General features: G+C 48.1%; 1 protein-coding gene across 1 annotated transcript in view; it reads left to right on the top strand.

Moving 5' to 3' along the window:
• Positions 1-20,883, top strand: part of HTR3A (5-hydroxytryptamine receptor 3A) — a 114,668-nt gene that overhangs the window by 71,572 nt on the left and 22,213 nt on the right. The window contains exons 4-5 of the mRNA XM_078683971.1: positions 1,413-1,522; positions 17,858-18,027. Coding sequence (XP_078540097.1) covers positions 1,413-1,522; positions 17,858-18,027 — 280 coding nt within the window. The remainder of the gene's footprint in view (positions 1-1,412; positions 1,523-17,857; positions 18,028-20,883) is intronic.

Raw genomic sequence — 20,883 nt, 5'->3', positions numbered from 1 at the left:
GCATTAGAAAATGTACAATGATCAGTAGACAGGCACGAGAAGTTGCTGTTGATTTAACCATATATATATATATATAAACAAATGAAAGAAATTGTTATTATTTCATCAGTTTATTTACTGATTTAGATAAAATTAATTTTTTCTTTACCTTGCACCTTTTAAAACCAAATAACCAGTTTTAAGGTTACAAGCAGCGTCAGTGCCTCAATTATTAATTTATTATGATTTATACACTCGGGGTCCGATTCGGGTCGGAAGGGCTCCGAACTATGTTCAGAGCCCTTCCGACCGAATCGGTACGTGTCGGACGGATTTCTTTCTGACCGAGCCATTCTGATGGGCTCGGTCGGAATGGAATCCGACTCGGATTTCCGGATGGCCTACGACAGGCTCGGAGAGCCAGTGTGCCATCTGCAAATCCTCCAGTACTCCAGTAGGGTTCGGTCGCATCGTACTAGCAGGGTCATAACCTAATACAGCAGGTTGGTCGGTTACGGCTCTTGACCTATGTCGGACGGACCTGAGTCCGTCCGACATCGGAATCGGCCCCTCAGTGTTGGAAACAGTTATGGTTATGAGTGCAGCTGGTTACACCACGGTCACCTTTTTGTAAGTAGTCACTGTTAATTGACATAAACGATGTTGGGAACCAATATGATATAAATTTAAATGCAAACGTATGCTCAAGAAAAAATATCCATGTATCACAGAAACAGAGGTCATCAAATTCCTCATCAGATACCTAAAGAAATTTACATATCCCTGTCCCACATCCAATTCATACATCTCAGATCCAAATGCAATCCACAAATCACAGAAGTTAAGGTAATCCTCTTGTTATGAAACCATTTATCTCAGAAGCATTAATAGACCATGCAACACAAAACCAAATTTAGTCTACGCATCACCAGTGCTTAATTTTTAAAAAATAAGTACCAGGGCTCTAGTCAGGAGGCCACTTCAGCTTGCACCCCACATTTCCCTTAGCATGCTGCCATGATAGTAACAACGCACCTACTAACCCTCACACTCCTACAAGTGGAACTATTCCAGGGCCCGAAAGCTGTAAGAATTGCTTGGGTGTAAGGTAGTAGCCATTCTAAATGTATATTTCATTAATAATTGACTGTTGTGATCAACTCTAAATTAGCCAGACAGCCCCACCTTGTGGTAGACTGTCAGAAGCACTGGTGTTGACAATTAAGTGCCAGTGCCGAGCACCGGAAACCGCCGGCTCAAATGAAGCACTGCGCCTCACAGATCAGATGTCACCGCTTCATGATTTTACCAAGTGTATTTTCTGAATCACAAGACAACGTCAATCAAAATCACCCTAATAGAGGGTCGTAACTGTCCAGAGCTTGGCATGCTTTTGTGTACAGGAACTATTCTCACGCTATCTGTTTTTTCAGATATGGAAAGACGAATTTCTTACTTGGGAGCCACAGGACTTTGATAATGTCACACAGGTTTCAATTCCCACTGATAAAATATGGGTCCCGGACATACTGATCAACGAATTGTAAGTACTAAGTTCATGAAACTATGTTTTTTCATTCTCTACTTTATTGACAAAGGGCCATATGGAGGCAATTTTAGTTTTGGAGGAACTTCCTTACACATTCTCCCCAAGCCATTTAGCACATCTACACATATTACTATTCATAGCCACTCCAATAAATAGAAGGTTCACTATCACCCTCCAACAATGAAGGTTTTTATTGCTATTCTAAATTGTTTTCGCATAGTTTATAAATATTTATGTTTAGAAGCACAAACAAATAGGAAAACACATGGCTAAAGCTCTTCTAAACTTTGAGAGTCAGGAAAACGTTCTGGGCAATGCAAGATCTCTTGTCAAATCTCCCAAAATCCAGTTCACAAACTTAGCAGACTGAGCTTCTACCAGATCAAAGACATGCATAGTCTCTCATTATCAAGGCTGTCTCTTGCCACTTAAAACAGGCTTCTTGCCTCAACACACCACCCAGTCTCACAAACACCCACTCATGCAAAGTTTGTAAAAGCAGGAATCAGTAATGAAGCTTTCTAAGTATAGGAAAAGAGCTGTATATGACATCCCAGTTCACTAACGGCTCCTGAAACTGAGGCGCATGCATACAAGACCCTATTGCCTCCAGAACTTAGATACGGGATTTGCCTAATTTACTAGGCAGCGTTAAGCCTTTTAACGTGGCTTAATACTGCCTTGTAAATAGGGCACCCTTTCATGTCATACTTAGTGTGAAAAGGGTGGGCTATGGGTGTTGCGGTGAGCGTTCCGCCGCAATACCCATTGACTTTCACACTGTCCCATACTTACTATAGTGCCATAAATATGGGGCAGCGCCAATATTAAGACCAGAGAAAACCTGGTCTTAACAGGGCGCAATGAGGAGAAATGCATTATTTCTCCTTGTTTTGCTGTTTTTATGTGTGCTGCATTGTCCAGCACTCATAAAACCAGCAAAATGCCATGAATGATTGTTTATGAACAGGAATGTGTCCCTTCCTGTACATAAACAATCATTTAACAAATGACGAGTTGCAACTTCCAAGTATGCTGCACAAAGAAGGGCACATAGAAGTTAGAAATCTCCATTTAAGATTGTTTATATGTACGAAGGGACACCTTCCTGCACATAAACAAGCATTCACCACAATGCAGGCACCCTTGCACTACTGCAAGGGTGCCTGCGTTGGCGCTAGTCAGCTGAAATTAGCCCCAGCGCAGGGGGAAATGCAGGGCTGCACTGTATTGTTGTAAATACTGTGCAGCCCTGCATTTCAGAAGTGGCGGCGTGCAGCCTCAAGCCAAGAAGGCTAAAACCGTGCTCTGTCACGTCTTGGTAAATATGTCCCTGGGCCTGGCTAAGGTAAAATAAAGGGATTCAATCACGTTATTTTACTTTAGCGAGACTCCGTTTCAGGAGCCATTTGTGAGCTGGTGTGTCATACACAGCTCTTTTGTTTTACTTTAGAAAGCTTCATTAACATGGCATTGAGAAATACATTTGACACAGTTAAAAAAAAGGAATACAGCAGGTAGTTCTTCCCCAAAATGAAGCCAACATGATTCAATATTTGAAACATTACAAGCCGGTAGCAAATTTTGAGAAGATCATAAATACAACAATTCAGTGACGCAATAAACGGCCCCACAGCCCCAGCAGTGTGGGGGAGGGGAGCCGGAGCTCCATGGGGCCCCCTCAGGACAGTACCCTGGTGTGACAGCTCCTAATTGAGTCCCAAGGGATGGCCTTCCATGTAGTTTGCAGGTGGGACCGCCCCTCAAATTTTGTTATGCTAGTGTAACAATTATACCGTCTGGTAAAATCATGTAACAAAGTGCTTCCAAATCTTTTTAGAACCACAACCCACTTATTAGCATGACAATCTTTAGCAACCAACCTAGCTTTGATGGACATGAGGCAGACTATTTTTTTTATTTAACTAAAGCATCATAGGGTAGCATATTTTAATTTACAGACAGCACAATTTCTATTTAACAAATCTATATTGCACACAAATGATAATGTGTGGAAATCGGGTTTCAGTGAATATTGATCATTTGTGCATCACCAAATAAAGTGGCTTGATTTGTTCTGATTCTTATTACATTCTTTGTTTCCATCACACTTCGGAATTACAAAAAATGTGCTTCGTTTTTGCTTTCCTAACTGCTGAATGTGTATAGTTCATTCACAGGTATTTACATTTTGTTGTCTGTTATGAAAAAATGACATCCTATCCTTTCCTTTCATGCTTCATGAACCCCAGCAATATTGCCACATAATTCACTTTACTTTTCTTTCTCTGATTGCAAAGTGAGAGCAGTTCACACACACGTCTCCATTTACAAAAAAACCATAAGCAGCAGAAGACATAACCTGACATTTGACCTCTGCTTTTAAAGCGCAGTAAATGTGTCATGATAAACTTAATTAAAATGCATCTTTATTTATTGCTTGAGGTTCGGCGACCTACCAAAAATCGGCTCAGGGCCCAAAGTTTAGAAAACACCGCTATAACACATTATATCTCGACAAAAATTATCTATTTTTTTAGAAAAAAGAACAAAAATGTAAAGAAAGGAGAAGAGGAGAAATGGAAGAAAACAACACATAGACTGTCAGATAGAAAATCAAGAGCATATGTCTAAAAGTTTACAAGTTCAATAGTATGTTATGGGAACTCAAAAATCAAGACAGATAAAATTAAGGTTGTTAAAACATTAAATGATACAAATATTAGGCTGGGTGAAAAAATTCCAGTACTATACAACAATTACTAGACACCACGGCATAAAACATCTGAGGCAAAAAAAAAAGTCAAATGATTCATGCTTCGTTTTTAACTGAAGAGAAACATTATTATTAATATCCAGTCTGTAACTGTGGTACACGCAATTCCACCAAGCGATATATGATAAAGCTTTTGCTTTCTTCCAATGAGAAATTACCTGTAGAAAAATAGCAATTCGTAGATCTAGTCATTTTCCTTTTATAACAGAAGAGAACCCCTGGTCCTTAATGCTACCCAATATAATATTAGGATAAGATAATGGATTGAGGTGTCAAGAATTTCATTACCTTTGAGCCAAAACCGGTTAAGAACCGCTGCTTTATATGATGAAGCAAGTAAATATGAGCATGCAGAATCAAAGCCATGATATAAAAGACTAAAGAGAAAGCCAAACTGCTTGTTATGCAAATATGGGGACAGAACCTCTCCCCCACTGCAAAGATAGCAAATCACTTTAAAATCAAATCAAAATTCACATCATAAGAGAATCAACCTGTTAGAATTGGGGGTCTCTGGTTGGCACAGGTAGGTACTTGTGGCAAACAGGGACCCTCTCCTTTAAGTAAGGGCAAGGGAATTACCCCTTAAGAATAACCCCTGCTCACCCTCTAGGTTGCATGGCGCGAGCAGTCAAGGCTAAACTCAGGAGCGTTAAGTCAGTTAAGCATTTGTAAGCATACACAGTAAAAATCACTGATTCCCCCCACAAATAGACACCAGGCGGTATTTCTATAAAAATACGTAGACTTTATGTAACAAATACTTATTCTGCAGGATTATCACAAGACCATAAATAACGTTTCTGAGAATGAGGCCACAAGATGTAAAAGCAATGGCAAGTGTTCTCTTAAGTTTTCAAATAGCTTGGGTTGCTTCCATATTGTTCCAACAACCTAACAGACAGTTCCACTACACTCAGGGCAATACTTCAGGGCTCTGATGCAAGGTTGGTTAGGGCTGTGCGCTTCGTAGCACTTCTGCACGCTTCGTTCGGGCTGGAAGAACAGGCCCTGCTGATGCCCACGCGCCTCGCGGTACACTGCGTACGGCGCGGTCGATTTCACTGAGGGGTACGAGTCGTACCACTCCGGTGTGACTCGTAATCCGGAACAAACTGAAGGCTCCTACCAGGGTACGCGCCTCACGCACGCAGCGTACAGCGCTGGTAGGCAGGAACAGATGAAGGCGCACAGTGTCTACGGGGAAATCAGAACGTTGCGGGCCCCGAGCCCGTTGGTGACGTACTTGGGAAGTATAGTACATTGAAGGGTGCTGCTCTCTGGGCGCGGCGCACACTCCTCGATCGGCCTTCTTTGCAGGGGATGAGTAGTACGCTGTCAGTGCGCTTCGTGGCACAAGCGTATCTTCGGATCTTTCAGTCAGCGGGCGGCTCCCGGCAGGCAGGCGCGGCCCACGGCCTCCAGTACGGACTGTACTGGGGGTCACTTCAGGAGGGCGGCGCGGCCTGTATCACAACTTGGAGGGCAAAGCGGGGCGGCAGGGTACGTTTAGGCGTACAGGCGGCCGTGCGGGGCGTAGATCGTGCTCCGAAGTAGAATTCCGGCGGGAGGGGCGAGGGAGCACCCAACGCGCTTCAGTAGCAGGCAGGTGACAGGGGAGCAAGCGGCCCGGCCCGACGGGTAGAGAGCGACTCAGACAGAGCGGGGCTCTCAGCGGGCAAGGGCGGCCAGGCTCCTGGGTGTCACGGCCCTAGGAGGAGGCGGGGGTGCACAGGGCTCAGCTCCGGCGGTAAGGAGGACACAGCTCAAGTGAAAGACGAGCGAAGACACAAGGAACCCACTGGTTCTGGGGTTCCGTTCAGGGGATAAGCTCAGTCAAGCCCTTGGAGATAGTTTTCAGCACAGTAAAGCAAAGTCCTCTTTGGGTTTCTCCTCTCCTTCCTTAGCAAGGCACCACTGCAGGCCAGTCCTTCAGCTTCTTCTTGGTCCTTCTAGTTGGGCAGAGGTTCGTTGTGGGAAAACAGGATCTGATTTGTTAGGAGCAGGGCTCCTACATTTATACTCAGTTTCTTTTGTCTTTGCAGGCCAGGGGGCCTGAGCCTGGTTCAACCCAGTTTTGGAGCACTCTGTTTACAGGAAGCTGCCTTCTCCATTCGGGGTGCAGGGCAGGGACGTCAGACGCTCCGCAGGAGGTGGAGCCAGCATTGTGATGGCAGAGCACAGCCCTATTCAGAGTCAAGGGGCACTCCTCCCATCTAGCCTGGGGGTAATCCCTCCATTCACCACCTGGCAGCCCAGACTGTCCTCTGGAATTCCCCAGCCCTGTCACTCACACAAACCAGACAGCAGATACACATCCTGGCAGAGGCGGGCTGAAATAGACAGGCAAGCAAAGGCTAACTTTCTAAAAGTAGCATTTGCAAACACAGGATATTAAAATAAACTTTACTAAAAGAAGTATGTTATTATTCTGAGTTCAGGCATACTAATCTTGATGTTCTACCATGCTCCCTGAATCTGTTGGGATTATATAGTGTAATAATTCCAGCAGCCCATTCTGGCCTATGGAGAGCAGGTAGCCATACAATAGTGAAAAACGAAAATGGTTGTAATTCACTATTAGGACATGCCACACACATCAGGGCTTGTCCTACCTTATGCTTACAATGCACCCTGCCCTAGGGCCTACCATAGGGGTTACTCACATGAAGTAAAGGGAAGGTTTAGAGGCTGGCAAATGTGTGCACTTGCCGAGCCAGCATGACAGTACCAGACTGCACGCAGGTTCTGCAATGGCAGACCTTAGACATATTTTAAGAGGCTGCTTCTGTGGGTGGCGCAACCAACACTGCAGGCCCACTAGCAGTGTTTAAATTTACAAGCCCTGGCACTCCTGGTGCACTTTACTGGGGACTGACAGTAAATCAAATGAGCCAATCATCATGGAAATCAATTACAGGTACACTTTACAATCGGAGCACTTGCACTGCGGCACGGCTTGGCCGTGGCGCAGTACCCTGAGCAGCTAACACCAGCAAAACATCTGAGGCACATCAGCAAAAAGTGGAAGGGAGACTCACGCCAAGGTGCCAGGTCCAGCTGAAATGTGGGGAGAACTACCCTACCCCAGGGAGTTCCTCATCACTAAGGCAGAAAAACCTGGACAGACCATCAGCATTGGCGTGATCTGTGCCAGGGCGATGTTCCACGTGAAGTCCATACCCTGTAGGGAAATGGACCACCTCAACAGCTTTGGGATCTCACCCCTCCTTTGCATCAACCATCTGAGGCGCCTGTGGTCAGTCTGAACTCGGAAGTGAGACCCAAACAAGTAGGGTCTTGGCTTCTTCAATGCCCAGACCACAGCAAATGCTTCTCCCTCGATTGCACTCCACCTCTGTTCCTGGGGAAGTAACCTCCTACTGATGAAGGCTACAGGTTGGTCCCAGCCCTCCTCAGTCATCTGTGAGAGAACAGCCCCTACACCATGCTCTGAAGCGTCTGTGTGCACTAGGAATTCCTTGGAGAAGTCAGGAGACAGGAGCACGGGTGCCGTGCACATGGCAGTCTTCAGGGTGTCAAAAGCTTTCTGACAGGTGTCAGTCCAGATCACTTTCCTGGGCTGCTCTTGAAAGTCAGCTCTGTCAAGGGTGCAACAATGCTGAAAATACCCCTTGACGAACCTCCTGTAGTACCCTGTGAGACCTAAGAAGGCTCTCACTGCAGTTTGGGTCTTGGGGGGCTCCCAAGCCAGGATGGTTGCAATCTTGGGTTGTAGGGGTGCCACCTTGCCGCTCCCCACTTGGTGTCCCAAGTACACCACTGAACCCTGCCCGATCTGACACTTGCTTGCCTTGATCGTGAGGCCTGCCTTGCGCAGAGCCCTCAACACTTCCCAGAGGTGTTGCAAGTGTTCTTCCCATGTGCTGCTGAACACTGCAATGTCATCCAGGTAGGCGGCGCTGAACTCAGCCAGTCCAGCCAACACCTGGTTGACCAATCTCTGGAAGGTGGCAGGGGCATTCTTCATCCCGAATGGCATAACCCGGAACTGGAAATGCCCATCTGGGGTGGAGAATGCTGACCTCTCTTTGGCCCCATCAGTCAGGGCGGTCTGCCAGTACCCAGATGTTAAATCAAATGTCCTGAGGTACCGGGCAGCCCCTAACCGAGCGATGAGCTCATCAGCTCTGGGGATGGGGTGCGCGTCAGTCTTGGTGACTGAATTTAGTCCTCTGTAGTCCACACAGAACCGGAGTTCAGGTATGGCTCCCGTCGCTGCAGCCTTTGGGACCAAGACAACTGGGCTGGCCCAAGGACTGCTGGAGGACTCAACCACCCCAAGAGCAAGCATTTTGGAGACCTCCTCCTTGATGCAGGCTCTGACCCTGTCAGTTACTCTGTAGGCCTTGTGCTTCACAGGCAAGCTGTCTCCTGAGTCCACATCATGGACGCACCAATCTGTGACACCAGGAACCAGGGAGAACAGATCAGGGAACTGCCCCAGCAAGTGGCGGCAGTCCCCCTGTTGCTAAGGGGTGAGTATGGGTGAGAGGTTAACTCCATCCACTGACCCATCCTTCTCTGAGGCCACCAGTAGATCAGGAAGAGGCTCAGTCTCCTCCTCCATCCCATCATCTGTGGCCAAGAGCATGCCCACTTCGGACCTCTCCAAGTGGGGCTTAAGGCGGTTAACATGTAGGACCCTCAAGGGGTTCCTGGGAGACTGCATGTCCACCAAGTAGGTGACATCACTCTTGCACTCCACAACCTCAAATGGACCTGTCCACTTATCCTGAAGTGCACAAGGCTCCACTGGGGCCAAGACCCACACCTTTTGTCCAGGATGAAGCTCTACCACAGTGGCATTCTGGTCGTACCACCGCTTCATCTCTTCCTGGCTGGCTTCCAGATTTGCCTCAGCAAATTGCCTGAATCGCCTGGTCTGGTTCCTCAAGGCCAGCATGTAACTATACATTCTGGGGAGGTTTCCTGGGAGATTGCTCCCAGCCTTCCTTTACCAAACTCAGAGGTCCTCTCACTGGGTGACCATACAGAAGCTCAAAGGGGCTGAACCCTAGAGACTTCTGTGGTACCTCACGGTATGCAAACAGAAGGCATGGCAAGAGGACGTCCCACCTACGCCTCATGGGTTCTTCCAGACCCATAATCATGCCTTTTAGGGTTCGGTTGAATCTCTCAACCAACCCATTTCCTTGGGGATGGTAAGGTGTGGTGAACTTTTAGGTTACACCACACTCCTGCCAAGGGGATTTCATATATTTGGAGATTAAATTGGTGCCCCTGTCACTCACCACCTCTAGAGGGAATCCCACTCGGGAGAAAATTCCCATCAGTGCTCGTCCCACCATGGAGGCCGTCACTGTCCTCAGAGGGATGGCTTCAGGGTACGGGTGGCATGGTCCACCAAGACCAGGATGAACCTGTTGTCCATGGCTGTCTTGGGGCCCAGAGACCCCACAATGTCAATGCCCACTCGCTGGAATGGGGTACTGATGACGGGGAAGGGCTGCAGAGGGGCCTTGTGCCTCCCTCCGCTCTTACCACTTGCCTGGCAAGTCTGACATGACCTACAGTGAGCATCTGAGCTCCAGTGCATTTGGGGCCAATAGAAGTGGGTGACAAGCCTGTCATAGGTCTTGTCTATCCCCAAATGACCTGCTAAAGGTACATCATGAGCCAGCCCCAGTAGGAAGGCTCTGAACTTCTGGGGTACCACCAGCGCACGGGCTGACCCAGGTTCAGCAACCTTAGGCTCTGAATACAGGAGGTCATTCTCCCAGTACACAAAATGTGTTCCAGACTGAACACCATTCACCTGGTCTGCAGCCTGCTGCCGCATACCCACGAGAGAAGGGCATTCTTTCTGCTCCCTGCAGGATTCCTCCCTGGAGGGGCCTCCTTCCTGCTGCCAATGGGTCAGCTCAGGCAGGTCCCCCAGTTCAGTAATCTGTCCCCCCGTAGGCTCCAGGGCATCCCCCTCAAGGTCTGCTTCTTCCTGGGCCGCGGGAACTTCAGGGGCCGGATTTCCGCACCCCCTGCGCCTCCTCTCTAAGGCCGGTTCCTGGGCCTCTCCTTCAGGCTCCAGGATCTCTTGAGCACCCCTACTGGCTGCCATTGACCCCGTGGTCACGCACGCCCAGTCAGGTAAACCCACCATCCTCGGGTGAGTTGTCTTCTCCACCTTTTCCCAAGGGGAGATCTCCAAGTCATTCCCTAGCAAACAGTCAACAGGCATGGCAGTTCTCACAGCAACCTGCAGAGTACCAGAGACCCCCCCCCCCACTCAAAGGGAACCTGAGCCATTGGACAATGACTCTCTGTGTTGTCAGCATTGACAACACAGCAATAGGCATGGGGTACAACCTGCTCCTGAGACACCCTGTGCTGCCGGACTCACACTGGCTCCTGTGTCTCTAAGAGCCTCCGCTTTCTTGCCATTGATGGTCACCACCTGCCCATATTTCTTAGTGTTAGAGGGCAGGTAGTTCTCAGGGACCATCTCGCTGTCTCCTAAAGAACTGGGTCCCCCCCACCCTGGACTTCTTCTTCCTCCCCCAGGGTTACACTAGCCATCTGTCGGGGGGAGCACCCGTGGGTGCTGGTTTAACAAAAAGGCGACACCAGGGATCACTGGCCACATGACCCAGTTCGCCACACTTATAACACGTTGGGGGCCCTCTTTGAACAGGATTACCTGTCTGGGCCCCGGTCTGCTTCTGGGGTGGGGGAGGCTGAGAACCTTTCCCTTGGTTCCCTTGGGTATTACTTTGGGTCGTCTTTGGAACTCCCTCTGTTTTCCCCTGTCCCTCCCACTCTTCTGCTGGGGACCCTGCCCACCCTTGGCTGAGTCTCCCACTGGACCCTTGTGGACCCTGGTGCTGAGCCAGCGGTCCGCCTCCTCAGCATGCTTCCTCGGGTTGGTCAGCTTGCTATCAATTAGCTGGCGTAGCTCAGGAAAACACTTACTAGACAGGTGCACCCATGCCATTAAATCAAGAAGCCCTTGAAAAGCATTCACTTTGCTACCCTTCACCCAACCATCCAGTGCTCTGCAAAAAAAAGTTACATACTCCACATAGGTACCCCCAGGAATCTTAGTACAACCTCTAAACCTCTGTCTATACATTTCAGGAGTTAACCCAAACCTGGCCATTAAGGCATCCTTCATGTGGGAATAAGAATTGTAAACTTCAGAGGGTAGATCTAGCAGAGTGTCGCGCCCCTCAGCGAGGAACCGCCCCCACAACCCTGCTCCCCAATCTCTCTTAGGGACCCGGTGGGAGGACATGGCTACCTCATAGGCCTTGAACCACTGCCCTATGTCGTCCCCCTTGAGGTATTCCTTTACCACATCCTTAGGCATGTACACCCTTGACTCTACCTGTACCGGCGTTGTGCTGCCACCAGAGGGAGTTGTGTCCAAACTTTTAGCTTTCAGCTCCAACTCCTTCAATCTCATGTCATGATCCATTTGTAGCTTTTACTCTTCCATTGCTAATCTTTGTTTCTCCATTTCCATTTGCCCATTGAGTTTTGCCATCTCTATTTCGTGCACCCGGGTTGCTGCCCTGTCTTCCATCTCCTCTGGTGACAGGACTCTGCCAAAATCAATAAGGCCTTCTGGTGGTTCTACTTACACCACATTTTAGGAATTGGGGTTTCTTTTTACATCCTGAGTGGGGAACTCTCAACTTATTGCAGAAGCCTCTCAACTGCTCCACTGCGTAGCCATCAAGTCCTTCCCAATCTACGTCATCTAGTCCAGAAATTACAGAGGCTGCCCTTCCAGAATGGTATGAACCAGGCATGATTTAACTTGGAGATCTCTCAGCAAAACTGACAAAATTAATAAACCCGTGGCTGCTTTATAGGTCTGCTCTCACTATGTGGTGATCAATAATTCACTGTACATAAATCACAAATGCAAATTTGAAAATCCCTTCCGCTGCGTCCAATGTTAGAATTGGGGATCTCTGGTTGGCACAGGTAGGTACTTGTGACAACAGGGACCCTCTCCTCTAGTCAGGGCAGGAGAATTACCCATTAAGAATAACCCCTCTCACCCTCTAGGTTGCGTGGCGCGAGCAGTCAAGGCTAAACTCAGGAGCGCTAAGTCAGTTAAGCATTTGTAACCATACACAGTAAAAACACTGATTCCCCCCACAAATGGACACCAGGTGGTATTTCTATAAAAATACGTAGGCTTTATGTAAAAAATACGGCGCGGTCGATTTCACTGAGGGGTACGAGTCGTTCCACTCCTGTGCGACTCGTACTCCGGAACGAACTGAAGGCTCCTACCAGGGTACGCGCCTCACGCACGCGGCGTACAGCGCTGGTAGGCAGGAACAGATGAAGGCGCACAGTGTCTACGGGGAAATCAGAACGTTGCGGGCCACGAGTCCGTTGGTGACGTACTTGGGAAGTATAGTACCTTGAAGGGTGCTGCTCTCTGGGCGCGACGTACACTCCTCGATTGGCCTTCTTTGCAGGGGACGAGTAGTACGCTGTCAGTGCACTTCGTGGCACAAGCGTATCTTCGGATATTTGAGTCAGCAGGCAGCTCCCGGCAGGCAGATGCGGCCCACGGCCTCCAGTACGGACCGTACTGGGGGTCATTTTAGGAGGGCACCGCGGCCTGTATCACAACTTGGAGGGCAAAGCGGGGCGGCCGGGTATGTTTAGGCGTACGGGCGGCCATCCAAGGGGTAGATCGTGCTCCGAAGTGGAATTCCGGCGGGAGGGGCGAGGGAGCACCCGACGCGCTCCAGTAGCAGGCAGGTGACAGGGGAGCAAGCAGCCCGGCCCGACAGGTAGAGAGCGACTCGGACAGAGCGGGCTCTCAGCGGGCAAGGGCGGCCAGGCTCCTGGGTGTCACGGCCCTAGGAGGGGGCGGGGGTGCCCAGGGCTCAGCTGCGGTGGGAAGGAGCACACGGCTCAAGTGAAAGACGAGCGAAGACACAAGGAATCAACTGGTCCTGGGGTTCCGTTCAGGGGGCAAGCTCAGCAAGCCCTTGGAGATAGTTTTCAGCACAGTAAAGCAAAGTCCTCTTTGGTCTTCTCCTCTCCTTCCTCAGCAAGGCACCACTGCAGGCCAGTCCACTTCGTTGTGGGAAAACAGGATCTGATTTGTTAGGAGCAGGGCTCCTACATTTTTCCCCTGTTTCTTTTGTCGTTGCAGGCCAGGGGGCCTGAGCCTGGTTCAACCCAGTTTTGGAGCACTTTGTTTACAGGAAGCTGCCTTCTCCTTTCGGGGTGCAGGGCTGGGACATCAGACGTGGAGCCTCCATTGTGGTGGCAGAGCACAGCCCTATTCAGAGTCAAGGGGCACTCCTCCCTCCTAGCCTGGGGGTAATCCCTCCATTCACCACCTGGCAGCCCAGACTGTTCCCTGGAATTCCCCAGCCCTGTCACTCACACAAACCAGACAGCAGATACACATCCTGGCAGAGGCGGGCTGGAATAGTCAGGCAAGCAAATGCTAACTTTCTAAAAGTAGCAATTGCAAACACAGGATATTAAAATAAACTTTACTAAAAGAAGTATTTTATTATTCTGAGTTCAGGCATACTAAACTTGACGTTCTACCATGCTCCCTGAGTCTGTTGGGATTATATAGTGTAATAATTCCAGCAGACCATTCTCGCCTATGGAGAGCAGGTAGCCTTACAATAGTGAAAAACGAAAATGGCTGTAATTCACTATTAGGACATGCCACACACATCAGGGCTTGTCCTACCTTAGGCTTACAATGCACCCTGCCCTAGGGCCTACCATAGGGGTGACTCACATGAAGCAAAGGGAAGGTTTAGAGGCTGGCAAGTCTGTGCACTTGCCCAGCCAGCATGACAGTACCAGACTGCACGCAGGTTCTGCAATGGCAGAACTTAAGACATATTTTAAGAGGCTGCTTCTGTGGGTGGCGCAACCAGTGCTGCAGGCCCACTAGCAGTATTTGAATTTACAAGCCCTGGCACTCCTGGTGCACTTTACTGGGGACTGACAGTAAATCAAATGAGCCAATCATGGAAATCAATTACAGGTACACTTTACATTGGCCGTGGCGCAGTGCCCTGAGCAGCTAACACCAGCAAAACATCTGAGGCACATCAGGAAAAAGTGGAAGGGAGACTCACGCCAAGGTGCCAGGTCTAACACAAACCATATATTGAATTCAAATTTCAGTTGAAAAGCCTTGTGTAAACTCGGTTTTCCACATACTGGTAGTAATATGACAGAGCCTTGATTTATATCACAAGACATTAAAAGTATTCAGCATACAAACAAAAAAAAATACTTGTCAGACTAGGCATAGGGCCTGATTGTGAGTTTGGCGGTGTGGCAGCAGGCCCCGACGCCAGCGCCCCTCTGCCACACCACCAAACTCGTCCGCACACCACCTGCCAGATTATAAGTTCATCCATGGTCTGGCAGGTAGTGTTTTGGTGGTCTCACTGTGGTGCCTTTCAAAGGCTCATATCTGAGCCTTAGAAAGGCAACACAGCGGGAGTGTCAAAGCACGTTCCTGCATGGCATGTACTTGCCATGCAGGAACTGGGGTTGCAAGCTTACAGGGGGGCACAACATGTGCCCCCCTGCATGCACCCCCTGGCCTGAGACAACAGGCGGCCCTGTAGGGCCCCTTTAGTTCCCTCACTGCCATGAAAACTGTGGCAGTGAGGAAACTCGTAATATGCTTGGCAGTGCTACAGCGCCACCATATTGTGGGCCTCAGAATGCTGCAAGAGCGCCAGGGATCATGGATGATGGTATGGTGCCAAACTCGTAATATGGCGGTTAGATTGCCAGTGCAGCTGTGCCAGTACTGCTATCATGGCTACAGCAGTCCATAAGACCGCTGTAGTCATAATCAGGCCCATAGACCGGTCATCAAAGTTGGTATCGGACCATCAGGCCCTATTTTACATGGCAAGGTTTGGAAATATAAGGCCTGCATTGAATACAAACTGCATTTTGTTAAGATAACCAAATAACATTATAGAAAATCATTCGAAAGAAATGGTGGCCCAGTTTGTCATTCTCATCAAGTACTTGGACATATGCGCATTGGTTATCACCTCCTCATCCGTCTTCCCATCCCATTACTTACACATGAGTTTGCCTTCTCCACAGAGCCTATCACCTTGCTGAGGTCAAAATACTTCCCCCAATATGGCACCAACTACCGAGCATGCTTAAAGGGAGAAGGACGTCATAAGACAGCCAGAGAATACCCTAGGATAGAACAACAATCACCATAAACAGAAACCTGGGAGGGGGGGTCGAGCTCAGGAATGGAATGGGAGGCCTGAGCTCACAATAATGAAGATTATAGGTGAGTATCCAGGCAGTACAAAAAAAGAAGAGGTGTTATAATCTTAAAACTATCACCGCACCATGTACTGGATGAAAGTACAGGCATTTCCCCAATTGTGGCTAAGCAATGTACTGCAAGTACTGCTTCTATTTCAATGGAGGAAAAAAAGAGGGACATGAGACTGCTTAGACTGTTGTTGTTGACTTAGGGTAGGAAAAACGTGCCTTTTGATACAGGGTCGGAATGGTAAGGCGGGCACTCGGGCAATGGCCGAGGGGCCGGTATCCGAGTTCCATCTGTGGGCCACTATTTTGGGCAGCCTAGGGGGCCGATTTGGGCAGTGTCTGTGTTGATCGGATGCTGCCTGCGGCCCAGTGGGTGCCTGAGTGGCCTTTCTGGAGGCAGATGGGCGTCCATTACCTCCCTTTTATCAACGGGCAGAGGTCACTCCCTTTCTCTCACTGGGCCACCCATCAATTTCAGTGGCGGACAGTAAGTTTTGGAGAGAGGGGGGCGGATGGGACACACAAACACGCTCACATACACATAACACTAACAACCAGGCACACACACACACAAACACATTCATTCACAACACTCTTTCCCAAACATTCATACATGCACGCACGCTCCAAACAATGTAAAAAGAAAATAAATCACATTTACCTTCAGCCAGCTCTGCTCTGCCTCGGAGGTTCCAGGAGGCTTGGGCCTGCTGCCTCCCCTCATTGGCTGGAGGGAAGGCAGCAGTCCTATCATCATCACAGAGTGGGATGGGGTCAGGGGGACTAGTGACCCCACCCCACTCTGTGATGAAGTGTCACTGATTGACACTCGACCGTGGGCGCTTCAGGGCTTCAAACTGAAGAGCCCAGGTGCAGGGCAATCAGTGACGCTATCCCTCGTCACTGAGGGGGAGGGCCTAAGCAACCTTTGCTGAGCTGAGAAAGTCACGCCCAACGGAGCTGTGACTTTCTCAGCCCAGCAAAGTTCAGTTCAGGCAGCCAGGAGCCTACGCTAAATGCGCATGTGTGTCTCCTGGCTGCTTAAACTGAAAATGAACAGTGTTGGTCAGGCTGACTTTTGTTCAGCCTCACAGACACTGTTCCTACAGGGAAAAAGGGGGCAGGGCGGGGCCTTCCGCCCAAATGGACCAGCCGCGCCTGATCAATTTATGCATATTGAGCGGGGGCAGGGGGCCAGAGCAGAAGTGGCCTCACTCGTTTTCAGGTGTGCTTCACCAGTGTGAACTAATCCATGCATTTTTTTTTATCTAAGTAAAGCTAAGAAAACATGCCTCTCTTCAGAGACCCTCCCCCCTTCTGTTTATAAAACTTCACCGAAGCAATGTTTTGCAGAAAGGCAATATGCAAATGTGGGCCATCTTTTTTTAAGCGTGCCCAGGCCAAATTTTTAATCCCTATCCAACCCTGTCTTGAGAGGACGGAAGGGATGCATTTATGCTGCTACATTAGAAAAATAAATACGGCGAATATCAGTCATTATCCTACAAGTGGTATAATGGAATTCGGCTCCAGTGCTGTTAGAGAACTTTTTGGCATGGAAGCATTTTTCACACACGCCCTTTGATAAATGTAGGGGTTATTTTGCAATTTGCTTTGCTTGTTGTATCGCAACCACTTACATGGACTCGTTTGTGAACATAAATCGACTAAGTATTTGAAAAGAAGAAACAGATAAATGTCCAATTAAATAATTATTACTTTCTAAATTCTGGTGGTGTGAGTGTGTTTCCTGAATGCCATGTGTCAGAATAAAATGATGGAAATCTCGTATGTCCATGTATCTCCCTCCGGATTTTTATTTAATGCAATTTTATATAGCGCAAACTTTACCTGAAGGTGTCAGAACGCTTTACATAAGAACCAGTTGCAAAACATAAGGACTTAGGATTACATGTGTTACATAAAAGATACAAACAGAAAAAAATGCAAATGTACAAGATGTAAAGTCACACAAGAAAGAGATACAAACAGAAAGAAAAATTGCAAATGTACAAATAGTAGAGTCACTCAAGGTAGCGATACATATGGATATACTCTAAGAGTCACATAGGAATGGTAGAGAGTACAATTGTCTACTGCATATACTAGTGATTAGAGTTATCTCTATATACAAATCTACACATAGTAGATTTTCTCAGGTCAAGACCCAAGAGGTCAATTCAATGTAGGCTTACTTGCCTTTGCTTCGTCACAAGTTACTTCATTTGTATTTTTTCACTTTTTAGTGTTGACGTTGGGAAGTCACCGGACATCCCGTATGTGTATGTGAAAAACACAGGCCACGTGAAGAACTACAAGCCGATCCAAGTGCTGACCGCCTGCAGCCTCGACATCTACAGTTTCCCCTTCGACGTGCAGAACTGCACGCTTACTTTCACCAGCTGGCTGCATAAAAGTACGTCACTTGACCTCTGCGCATGCGCAGTAAGGGGCTCTTGAAGTAGCCCGTTATTGCTGATGTCAGCCAGGGTGCAGGTGGGCTCGATGGCGCCAGAGGTCCATTCACGTGTACAACCCCATCTTTTGTTCCTTTCCTTAACGCTTCACATGGGCCTGCAACCTCGATTTCTCTGTCAATTTGTTTAACATTCATGATTAGCTTCAGTGCCTACGGCTACTTTACCTGCCAGGGGGATAGGCGAGCAGTCACTGGGAAAGGAAGCTGTGTCGTTATCATTCATATGTGAATTGCTTGGGTATCCTGCCGCACTCCCAGTATACCAAAGGAGAGTGCCTACCGCATAATAATTAAGAGATAAAAACAGACATGTGACAAAACTGTTCTGAGTAGAGTTTTGCCACGCCAGGAGAAGAGATTGAAAATATGATGACAATTCGGATATTGCTGATATGTGCAGGGTTATTTGAAGAACAAACAATGACAATGTCAATCGTTTTGAATTTTTGAAGCGAAAAGACTCCTGCCAAGTTCCTCTAACAAAACACAGATTAATCATGGATAGGATATGGATAGGCTCTCGTTACCCTAAGAAAAAGTGTAATTTGTAGCTAGAGTGCAAGGTCTGGTCACCCACCCGCTCACAAGCATGAACGCCTGCTGGTACAATAGAGGTTCAAATGGGCATATTATCAACAAAGTGGCGAAGAGAGGCGTTAGCCAGCTTGGCTTAACGCCTCTCTTCTCCACTTCGGAAACACTAAGCTGCACCATATTACCAACGATATGGTGCAGCCTAGCGTTTCCCCTGCAATGGCGGTAGGTTTTACAACTTATCGCCAGCGCAGGCACCCTTGCACCAGAGTGCAAGGTTGTCTGCTAGCAGGGAGGTTTGTTTTATGTTCAGGAAGGAGTTCCTTACTGCACATAAACAAACCTTAAATGCCATTTTGTAACTTACATGTGTGCTGCTTTTTTTTTTTTGCACAAGGCAGCACACATGAAAAAAGCAAAAACGAGGAGAAATGAAGCATTTCTGCTCGCTTCGCCACCTTAACACCAGGATTTTTCAGGTGTTAAATTTGGCGCTGCCACCTATTATCGCCAAGCTTGATAATAGGTGGCAGCGTCAAAGTGAATGGGTGTTGCGGTGGAACGCCCACCGCAACACCCACTGCACGCCCCCTTTCACAAGTTTATCGTGAAAGGGGCCCTATTACCAAGGCAGCGTTAAGTCAATTAACGTTGCTTTAAGCCACGTTAATTGACTTAACGCTGCCTTGATAATAGGGCGATGCAAATATTGCCGCGTTAGCGGCAGAAAAGTGCCGATAACGCGGCGATAAGGGGCTTGATAATATGCCCCAAGATTCTTTATGGACTCAAATCCGTTACCCCACAGGCTGCAGCAGTGAGGTGAGGCTGAGAGAAGATGAGACGGAGAGAGTTATGGGCGAGGATGAAAGAGAGTAGGGTGGGATGGAGAGAGAGGAGAATGAGGATGGAAGAAGAGGTGTGGTGTACAGAGACAGGACGGTGAGATGGAGACAGAGAGAGAAGGGCGAGTTGGGAGAAAGGAGTGTGAGGTGGGTGAGGGTGAGGTGACGACAAGGGAGGGTGAGGCAGAGGGAGTAGTTGAGCTAAAACCCCAACTAACACAGAGTTTAAAAAAGTTAGGCACAACCCTGGCAATACATAGAGTATGCACCTTCCCCCCGAAGATCTTTCTGAGTGCCCAATCATAGCTCTCAGACACTTGGGAGCCACTCGGCAACCACATTTAAATTGAATTTATATTGCACTTACTACCCCTGAAGAGGCCTTTAATTCATCTGCCTGGTTCACCCATGCCTCTTCATGGATCTCAAGATCTAGACTCCGTCCTGGAGTCATGCATAGCTGGAAGGCGCTTTAGAACACAGAGAATGTCAAGCGAAGAAAACAAGCTTTGAAAAAAAGCAACTGTTATATAATTGAAGAGTGAAACAAGTTGTGTAGTTGAGATTGAAAAAGAGCTTGACGGGCAGATAAAGTGTAGTAGCACTTACCATTGCGGTATTCAATTGATCTGTTGACTGTCCTGGAGTGAGCAATTTGTATATAGCGCAAATTCGATCCAAAGGCCCTGGTGCACTCTACATGAGCACGAGTTATGTTACACAAGGACACATTCATTTTTAGGGAGCAGGGTGGTTAAGTGATTTGTCCAGCACCACAGTATGTTGAACCCACGCCAAGACTCTAATCTAGTTCCCCAGTTCTAAAGTCGGTAACCCTGGCCGTTATGCCACATCCTTTACTGTTTTTTCCCCATTATAGAACCAGAATTTCAAGTACCAGGAGACAGAGGAAAAACCTGGATTGGATGTGTTACTCCTACATGGACCTGGGATACTTGAGAGCCCAGGATATGTAGTGTGTGTAACATAGGGTGTAGGTGTTGCAGGTAGTGGCATACATGGTGAATGAGGTAGATGGTGTAGCTTGAAGAAGATGTGGCACAGATAATCTAGGATGTTCATTTTGGTGTACCTGACATGCGAGGTTTCAGGTGGGTAGTGTATGTTGTGCGAGTGGAGCAGGTTGAATACGGCGCCAGACGGATGTGGCATGTAAGATATTCGTTGTGCGGGTTAGGGTGCAGATATGTTGATAAATAACCTGCTGGTGTATTGTGGGACATAGAGGTTATAGGTGGTGGATGCAGAGGGGCAGATTATGCAGAAGATAAGTAGTGAATGATATAGCTGGTGTACGTTGCAGCTAATGTATGTTTTAATTGGGTGGTGTAGGCAGTAGGTGCTGATATTTGTAGGTAATGGTGTAGGTGCTGGTCGAGGTGATAAGGTGAAA

This window comes from Lissotriton helveticus, chromosome 3_1 (assembly GCF_964261635.1).
Source record: "Lissotriton helveticus chromosome 3_1, aLisHel1.1, whole genome shotgun sequence".
Classification (NCBI taxonomy): domain Eukaryota; kingdom Metazoa; phylum Chordata; class Amphibia; order Caudata; family Salamandridae; genus Lissotriton; species Lissotriton helveticus.
Note: the sequence above shows the minus strand (reverse complement) of the source record. Positions and strands in the feature narration are given on the sequence as shown.